The following is a 9865-nucleotide window of genomic DNA, read 5'->3' as shown; positions in this document are numbered from 1 at the left end:
ACTCAGCCCCCATTGTCTTTGTCCCCCTATATGCCTAAAATAAAATGCCATTGTTTCTGAATATTGCGATTAGATCTTTTATATAAAGACAATGCATGATAGATTATTCAAGAATCCATTCATTGAAAACACACTGTTAAGATTACATGAAAGAGCTCGGCAAAGATGTGTTGTGAAATCTAAAAACCTTGCTTTAAATATCACAAATTGCTGGTCTTTTACTCATAATTTGTATTCGTAAACCGATGGGTAAAGATTTATTGGCAGTAAACAAATACACTTCTTTTATAGACCTCTACATGTAGCTGCACGAAATGGATTAACGGTTGTCGTCCAAGAACTTCTGGGGAAAGGAGCAAGTGTGCTAGCTGTGGATGAAAATGGTATATGATTTATTTCCAAACAATTCAACTGTATAGTAGTCTTTCAGAACACAAGTACAGTAATCAATATTTTGTAGTTTGTTAAAACCTGGCTTAATGAAGGGTTGAGATGAATATTCCTATATGTTGTCACTGTAGTTCATCTCACCCAATCAAAGCAATGAATGGAACCAGCTGCCTAGAACTATAAACTTGCATTTATCACATTAGATAGTTTCTAAGCTGCAAACTGTTAAGGTTTACCATTCACGACTGAAGTAGCCATTTGTATTGGTCACAGAGTTACATAGGAGAGAAGTGTTTGGTCAAAGCATATGTTAAAACCGTTATTCTGCCATCTCCAACATGATGAAATGTTAACAACTTTGTCTTTTTGGCCCCACTATTTTTCAACTATACAAAGAGCATAACTGATGTATAACCCCAACACTTATGCATTATTATCATGCTAGACTAACTTTAAACTATTTGTTATTTATTCTATGCAATATTTATTTTATTTTATTTTTGTCGATAAACAAGAAATGTTTTGGGGTTTTTTTTTTTACATATACCTGATATGTATAATTAAAAAAATCTTGAATTCTTCTCTAGTGTGTTCTGTTATCGGTCAATAAAATCTTTATTTGAAATGTTGTCTTCTTTAATTTCAGGCTACACACCAGCCTTGGCATGTGCTCCCAATAAGGATGTTGCGGACTGTCTGGCTCTTATCTTGGCCACAATGATGCCGGTTTCATCAGGAAGTACAATGCCATCTCTGACTTTAAACCACTACACCAATCCCTCAAAGACTGTCACTTTTGACTCTCTGCCCCTCATGAGAAGCGAGCACAGTTCATACTGCAGCTTCAACAATATCGGCAGAGAAGACGGATATCCCTACACAGAAGAAGATGAACTCAATGACTCAGACTCGGAGACCTACTGAGGTTCTGCCAGAGCCAAAATTTTAAGTAGTTTCAAATTGTGCAACCTGAAAGAGTTCTCATGCCTGGGCTGCCACAGTGACCAGAAATTTAAGGGTTAACCTATCAAGTAAAAAAAAAAAATTTGTTGTTTTTTTTTTTTGTTCTTTTTAAAGTATACATTGATTCAATGAATGCATTTGCAAACCTTTTAATCTGACTCATTTTTGTTAAATAAGAAACCTTTGTACGCCTAAATTAATGCCCGTTAGCAGAGTGGAACCTGTGATGAGAATTGTTCGCAAGAGCCTGGTATCTGTGAGAGAGTTCAAGCAGTCATTTCTGTTTTATTTAATATTTTATTGTCTGTGTCGAGAGAAACTTTTATATCGCAGGGCATAGTAGTCCAATCAACAGATGACTTCTTCTATTGTACAGGAAACACTATAGTGAACATTGTATAAATAAAATGAAAATTTTTGATGGCAATAAATTTGGTACAACTGGCATTGTGTATACATCAGTTTGCCAAAGGACCAAATATGTTTTGTTTTTTTCTTATCTACTAATGGATTTTGGATGCAAACAACTGGAATCCATTAATCTAGAACTGTGCATCAAACTTATCTTCATGTTTAGGCCTTGCTTCTTTCTATCCATGCCGAGAAAATGTCCAGTAGAGGCTTTTTTCTGTTTTCTTTTCTTTGACAGCAAAGCAAGAATATGGATTTGTTTCAACTTTGTTTTCTGTTTGCTGTCAAGATTTTGAATAATACCGGGAATCAATAATTGTTGCACAGTTGTGTTTTTTTGTTATGGATTTTAAGTGGCACCAGTGATATCTACCCTGTAAATGAACATAAGTGGCAGGATTCCCCATGTTCATTTTTTTCTTATATTAAAATAAATTGTAAAAACTAATGACTTGAATATTTAGAATGAAAATATAAGTTGCGGATTAAATGACCAGACAATAATTTTATTGTAATGTGAAATTCTTCTTCAAGGCTAGTAACCATTGCAAACCAGCATAATGTTTCATACTTACCCTTATCCATGTGGGTTTTCCACCATCAGATGGCTGTAATGTATTGGCTTGTAAATGCCCTCCTGCACCTTTCACTGTACCTATTGCTTTATCTTTTATCTATTTTTATTTGTCATGTATTTATATTAATAAGCAGACATGTTTATTCATATTTCCCTATACCCCCCCCCCCCCCCCTGACATCTGAATGTGTCAAACCCTGAATGAAAATTAACATACATGGGGCGGGTCTCTCCTGCCACCCCCTATCTCTGTACTTTTGAGTCCCCATGTTTTGAATGTTCACTGCTTTCCTTAAAGATGTGTCACATAAACAGTTTCTGCACTCAAATTATTTCCAGACAATGAAATGTGAATTCAGTGGCTCCAGCGTTTTTCACTGGAAGATACTAAACTCCTGTCATACCACAGCATTGGCACGGTAGAAATAGGAATTCAAGGTTTCCCAGAAAATACTATGTGCCAGTATGCTAACTTTTGATTCCTAGGTTTCATCATCCAGACAGTGCCGGTGCCACCAGAGTGACCTTGGCCTTTTACAAATTTAATTTTAGTAACTTACCCCTTATAGTGCATTGGTCACTGACACAAAGTGGACTCAGCCCTTTGTAACCGTTTCTGTGATAGTAGCTTTCTCTCTTCAATTTTGGTGTGAAAAAACAGAGTGGAGAATAGATGGAAAGAACGCCCTCGGGCACAATGCTTTTCAGTATAAATTAAATTATAAGGCCGCACATGTTTAAGCCAGGTAGGATTTGTAAATCACTGTTAATTGCTTAATTTAGTACAATCAATTTTAATTAGTACAAGTTTTAACCAAGGATCTTAAATTTCAATTACAATGTTTTTTGCATGCTCCACACACTCATTGTGAGTGACTTTTCCATAGTGAAGATTTTTTTTAAAGGTATTAAGGAAATGGGTATACAGTTGTGTGTGTGGGGGAGGGTATCACAATAGAACATTAGGAAAACACAAGAGTTGTGCTGTGGATCCAGGTTATTTGGAGCTAATTTGGCTGTTGCCATCCATTTATTTATTATGTATTTATTTATGTTCCCAGACAAAGAAACTTATTTCTCTTGCACTTGAAACTTGTAAAAGATGCAGGGACATTCAGTTTTGTTCTATTTATACACAGTTTTGGAAGTTAAAAACATTTGAAATATACATATTTTATTAAGGGGGATAAATGAATCCCATTGCATCAATAGAATTTTAAAGGCCTTTCTAAGTTATGTTCTTAGTTAGCCTTCAACTTTTGAGGCCATACATAACCAGTGTTCCAGGCCAACAAGGTGATATAAAATAAAGTCTTTTTGTCCTTCATACAAATGCTGGTTTGTGGCTATTTTTTAATTACACTGCTCTGCTTTCACACTAGATTTGTTTTTCTGATTAAAGATCTGTTCTTTCATTTTTATTCTTGTATTGTGAAACTGGAAAACTTTTAAATTGTAAATGAACTGTTGGTTTTATGAACAGTGTGTGAAAACAGGACAGTATTTTGATCTATTCAAAAATTTTGTGAAATTTTTTGGGGGGGCTTTTTTTTTTTTAAAAAAATATCGGCATGTACATAGAAATAGTGACTGCTTGGATACTGTATTTACCTGCACTCTTTCAGTACATTGAAATTCCTGTATATTTTATGAAGTATAATAAAATGTGAGTTATGTTTAATGGTTTCCATGTTGAGCAATGTTTCTGCACTTTAGAGCTTAGATGAGCAACTGGTGTCTGCATGCGGGTCTCATATGGTTCACATGAGGTCCCCTAGGCCACCCATGTTCTTCCTAGTGATTCTAATGTCAGTGTGAGCTCAGTTCCTTTACCATATAGGTAGCAAGTTAATTTATGACTGGGTGAATAATGAGGTCTGCTCGGACATTGGGGTAAACCCACTTCTTGGAGAGTTTGAAAAGTTCCATATTGGTGCTCTGATCTCATAATGCCTACAGATAGGGAGGAGTTGGGGCCATTCAACAGGTTCCTGAAAAATACAATAACGCCCACCTTATTTATAGTTCTTGCAAGAGTAAGTGGGGATGACGAGGCTACTTTAACTAAATATACCTTTGGTATCTCTGATTTTTGATGGTTTATCTAGTTGACTTAACAAGAAGCATTGCTCATCATTAATGCCTTTTCTTCAAAATTCTCCATGGCAGCCATTACAATAGGTAGATTCCCTTTCTAATGTAGACAGTTTAAAAAATCCCCAAAGAGTATATAAGGCAGCTCCATCTCTTCCTCTATATCTTTGGGTTTCCAAGCCTTCTCGGAAAAAGAAAATCATTTTAACATGGGTGGAAGACTAGGCTGCCATGGAGTAATTAGAGGAAAAGGAGTTGTTTGTAATCATAATTGGAATTACAATGCAATGTACCCAAGCAATACAGTAGGGATGGCTACACAAATAAAAAGCAATATATGCTTCAAGTCATGACTTTATTCAGTGTTGTGTGGAGAATATCTCCCAAACGGAGTCAATAGAAGAGAAGATATTCAAATGATGATGATTAGTAAACGGTGATAAATGGCCCATCCAGTTGCTTTGCAAAGCTGTGCCACAGAAGCCTGAGCCCTTCTTGCCCAAGGTGTTACTGAATACGCTGAATGTGCTCTCATTGTCTGAGAGCTTATGTCCATTTGTCTTTTATTCCTGCACAGTTACTTGTCTGATGCATCTGGAGATGGCTTGTTTAGACTGGGCACACCCTTTCTGAGGCCCTGTAGGAACCACAAATGGTTGCTCCGTGCTTCTAAATCCTTTGGTCCTGAATATGGAAATTGCCTTACAAAGTCCAAGGAGTGCAGTTTTCTTTCAGTTTCAACAGGTTGTGGACAAAACGATGGTAGCACAACTTCCTGGTTAATGTGAAATATAAACACTGCTTTTGGCAGAAACGCTGGTTTGGTTCTTAGTACCACTTTATCTGCATACATTTTCAGAAAGGACTCCCTGCATCACAGCACTTGTGATTTTCCTGGTGGTAGTCGCTTCTGCTCACAGAGCTGGAAAAGTACCTTTTAGTGCCATTCATCTCGGCAGAATCCCAGCATGCCTTGTCACCTATCTGATGGTTATCTACTGGCAATGCTGGGACTTGTAGTTTCACAACACCTGGAGAGCCGCAGGTTGCCTACCCCTGCCCTAGGCTATTCTTTGGTTGCACCCTTGGCCAGCAGATGCTCTGTCAGAGAGCTTTCCTAGCCACAGCTGCTGACACCATTGTGTTTGCTGATGAAGCAGTGCTGTCTAAAGATGCTTCACACACAAATATGCGACTGCATAACCAATACTTTTACACATTTTCTCTTGAACATCTGTATAAAGTGTCTCTCGCAATGCAAGTGACCTGGCCATGGCTACACCTAATTTGAAAGTGGTTCCAGATGAAATATAAAGCTTTTTAAACCACTCTCCATCTCCCTATCCATGGGATCCCTCAGGGGACCACCATCTTCAATAGAGATGATTGTTCTGGTTGACATACTATTCGCAGGTGCACCTACCTCTGGAGCCAAGCTCCATTGTTGAGTTTCTTCATCACTGAACGGATACATTCTCATCTCTGATGCTTTGCCACCTGTTATGCCCGCCGCAACTCACTTCCTTCTGGTCCCGCCGTCTCCATGACGACCGGGATGTCAACTCCGGTAATCGACCCAACCGTTGCTAGGGCAATGGCCGGACGCTGAGTTGTCAGTTCTTGCGTCCCGGCAACACAGGGCAGCCGTGCGCGTGCGCCACCAACCTACGGGCTGCCAAATACTAATTACATTTGTAAAGCCACACCTGCGGGGCTCATTATGCTGTTTCCCTGCCTGTCACTGATTGGCTGTCTTGACTATTTAAGGCAGGGAGGGCTTAGCCTCCTTGCCGGTTATAGCGTGGATCCTGTCTGTTGCTGACCTGATCCTATCTTGCCCCAGTGTTCCTGTGGATACTCTGCCTGTTTACTATTGGACCTCCTGTTGTGACCTTATTGCTCGGTCTCTGGATTCTTCTCTCGTGCTGGCGACCCTGACCCTTTGTCGTGTTATTTGACTATTCTGCTTGCTTCTAACCCCTGACCTCCGTCTTCGTCTGACCATCCGTCACCATGTATACAACCTTCTTCGGCCCTGATGCTGCGGTGTTGTTAAACTTACACTACATTAAGAGTAAAGTCCTGGGGGCATCCGAGTTCCTGTGAGCACATAAAGCTCTACGGGAAAGGCGGCTGCTGTAGGCGAAGACCTCTTCCATCAGTTCTGTAATTTTATTATCAGACCGGCAGCCTAACACCTGTGCCTATCATTATGGATAAGTTCTTTCTCCACGTGATGTACAGAAAACACTACCTTACTCATACTGGATCTTCAAAAATGGATTTATGAGCCTCTGTGCACTTGCTTCCACATCAATACCTACAGACTTGTATGTACATATTACAATATCCACATTAAACATCCTAGATCAGCATTCTGACAGAGTGTCTATCTTCCAAATCCATACTTTTCTGAAATCTTGCTTTTTATTACTTGCATAGTACTAAAATCTTCCTTGGTCACACAAGACCACTCTATTCGTACTATAAGTTTCTTAAACTGCTCAGGGGACTAAGTTGTTTAAGCTTGAAAGCTGCTTATTGTACAAAAGACATTTTCTGAGTCTGCTGTTAAAGGATTATCATAGGCTTCTCAAACACAACTATGTTGTAGTTTGCTCTCCTTTTTTCCTTCCACAATCTCTAAAAGAGTACTGAAAGCACAGCCTGAAGAACAAGGCATCCCTAACTTTGGTTGTTTGGGTTTGACTTTGGCTCCATTCTGCTGCAGATCTCCATCCGCAGCACTCCCAAAGAAAGTGATGCTTCTTTCCCCAGAACACTTCAGAGCCGTTCCGAGGCCTCCTTTACCTTGGTCTTCCATTTTGGCACCCTGTGACCTATGAACCCTGAGGTCTGTGAATCGATACAACATTTGAATCCTTACTCCAAATGTGTTGCCAGAGGTAGCAGACTAGTGTTCCCCCTGTAACCAGCCTAGCTCTGCTTACACCAATAGGTGGTGTCACCAGAATCAAATAGAAGGTAAGCCCCCGGCACTACAGAAACACAAACATCAAAAAAACACTATGTGACCTCTCTACTAGAGGGAGGAAAAGAAGCTGCCTTATATACTGAGTGCATTTTTACTCTGGTCTCTATATTAACTGTAAACGCATTTCACCCATTCCAATGGCTGCCCTAGATGATTAAAAAGCAAATTACGTTTAATTTTTCATTTCACTCACCATAGCTACAATTACCGGAAACTATTTGGCTACTAGACTGTCTGCTGATAATTTTAGCATTGTTTTTACAGAATTTCAGTATGTAGCTTTGTTTATGAATGTTCACAGGGTACACCCTCTCACATGTAGAATACTTCATTTACTACAAACATAATCTGATCAACGCACGTGCGTGTGTTCATTTGTATAAAGAAAATGCTGACTGAGGGTCTTTAAGCAGTGGAGTATAGGCAGGGAAAAGTATATAATGTGACTCCTTTCTTTCCATGTCGGTTTTCCGGTCTTTCCAAAGATGATAAATGCAGTGGCAAAGCGGTTAGATTGTTTTCTTCTTTTCAGGATATGGTTTACCTGGTTCCTGGAAAGGATCTGTATGTGCCTTGTGTGGTTTCTATAAGGATTAGCCCACCAGGACAAAGGCTGTTATCCCCCAGGGACCATTCCCTATGCGCTAGGTACTAGATGCAGGAAGGTGACATTTGGAATTTGAAAAGCACATGCTGCAGTACATAATCACCAGATCATGATCTGAGCAGCTGATATCCTATCCAGGTCAGCAGTCAAGGAGGAAATGCTGAGTATGTTTCTGGACTACGCCTACAGTATGGAGTAGGAACCTGCCACCAAAAAGCCAAAGGACACCCATTGTAGGTAATCCTTAGTAAGGGGAAGTCAGAGTTTGTTTAGGTCCTTACTATATGTCCTCCTCAATACTCTTACAGAGCTGGGGGGAGGAAATAAGAATGAACAATGACATAATAGTGATTGTGGAGCTTGTGCTAGTTCAATGATTACATGGAGGCCTTACATTCGGAATGTATCCCTAAAGAAAATAGTCTGTGGCACCCCCAAGATTCAATTAATTGAATGATGAAATGTGTCTTTAGAAAGGACCTTCAGACAGCTGCAGGGGTTAAAATCGACACTCCATGGGCATAGACCGAGATAATGTACAGGAATTCTCTTCAGAATAATATAGATTCATGTGGGCAGACTCATTTCATACTGAAGAAGAGGACGCTTAAGAGGAATCCTGGAGATATAATTCTGAATTCATGGATACATTAATATATCAATAAGGCCATGGGGTCAAAGGGGTCAATATCTCCGTATACCTTCCAGGATGAGTTCTATGAGAAAAACAGCATAAACAGGATGTTATTACATAGTCATTAAGGAATTTGATCAGTTGGAGCAACAACATGGTAGTATGAGAGTGTTGGACTTAATGTATATTGTGAGGAAGAGGAGATTAATAAATGGAATTCAGTACCTAGAGTGGATTCTGCAGTAGCTTACCTGTCCAGAAAATTTGATATTCCATGAGTAGATGGTTCACTTAAAGAGGGACAGGAAAATTGAGAAATATTTAAAAAATAGGTTGTGTGTTTTCGCATGTACTGCAATTAAAGGAGTAGCCGTGGCATTCTTTCCAGGTCAATCAGAATCTGGATGGACACTCTATAAGCTGATACTTGGGAAAAGTAACAATATGGAGGTTATGAGAAAAAAAACTGACTTCCTGTGTCAGGGTTCACTGGATGCTACACTTCTAACTGAAAGTGTGACCGTATCTACAGTGATAGCCGGAAGAGCCCTCTGGCTATGTCCATGTACAAGATCCAGGAGTCTAAGATCTGCGTAACTGCACCCCTTTGACATGTGCGGAGGGTTTGTTGTATGAACTTTATTTATTGACGCTATACAGAAAAAAATGGTTGTGATACAACATCATGGATCTTTAAACTTCCAAATTTTATCAGAACAAAGAAAAGTATAACACTAATGTAGACAATAGTGAAATATAAAAGAAATATCGAAAAGTTGAGAGTAAGAAAGAGAGGGGGGAGAAGATGGGGAAAAGGGGAAGGAAGGAGTGAGGAACGGAAGGGGGAGGAGATAGGGAATAGGGGAATGAAGGAGCAAGAAAAGGAAGGGTAATTGGGGCAGGTGGTGGATTGGGAGTTGGTGTGGGAAGACCATTTAACAGGCAAAAAGGTGGCCTAGCGAGCCAGAGTACCATTGTTGCTACTACCGGACAAATAACAAAACAGAAAGGACAGGTAGGACAATCAATGGGATCGCAAGTGGTGTCCATCATTGTTCTGTCTCCATCCGAAACATATAGTCCTTGTAACAGTCAATGTCTTTGAACTCTACTCATTGGATATAAATTCTGAGGACTTCTCATTTATAGATGAAATCAAGTCGTCCATTAAATTATAGTAATCTAATCGGGTGA

At 39.5% G+C, this 9865-nt stretch overlaps 1 protein-coding gene across 2 annotated transcripts in view; it reads left to right on the top strand.

Annotated features, from left to right (window-relative positions):
* The window catches only part of ANKRD28 (ankyrin repeat domain 28), a 102870-nt gene extending 98848 nt beyond the window's left edge, over window positions 1–4022 (top strand). For both annotated transcript variants that reach the window (XM_075212304.1, XM_075212303.1), the window contains exons 27-28: window positions 292–383; window positions 1037–4022. In XM_075212304.1, coding sequence (XP_075068405.1) covers window positions 292–383; window positions 1037–1314 — 370 coding nt within the window. In that variant the 3' untranslated portion in view covers window positions 1315–4022. The remainder of the gene's footprint in view (window positions 1–291; window positions 384–1036) is intronic.
* Window positions 4023–9865: the final 5843 nt, after the last annotated feature.

This window comes from Mixophyes fleayi, chromosome 5, assembly GCF_038048845.1.
Source record: "Mixophyes fleayi isolate aMixFle1 chromosome 5, aMixFle1.hap1, whole genome shotgun sequence".
NCBI classification, from domain to species: Eukaryota; Metazoa; Chordata; class Amphibia; order Anura; family Limnodynastidae; genus Mixophyes; species Mixophyes fleayi.
The sequence above is the reverse complement of the archived record's forward strand: the minus strand, read 5'-3'. Positions and strand labels throughout refer to the sequence as shown.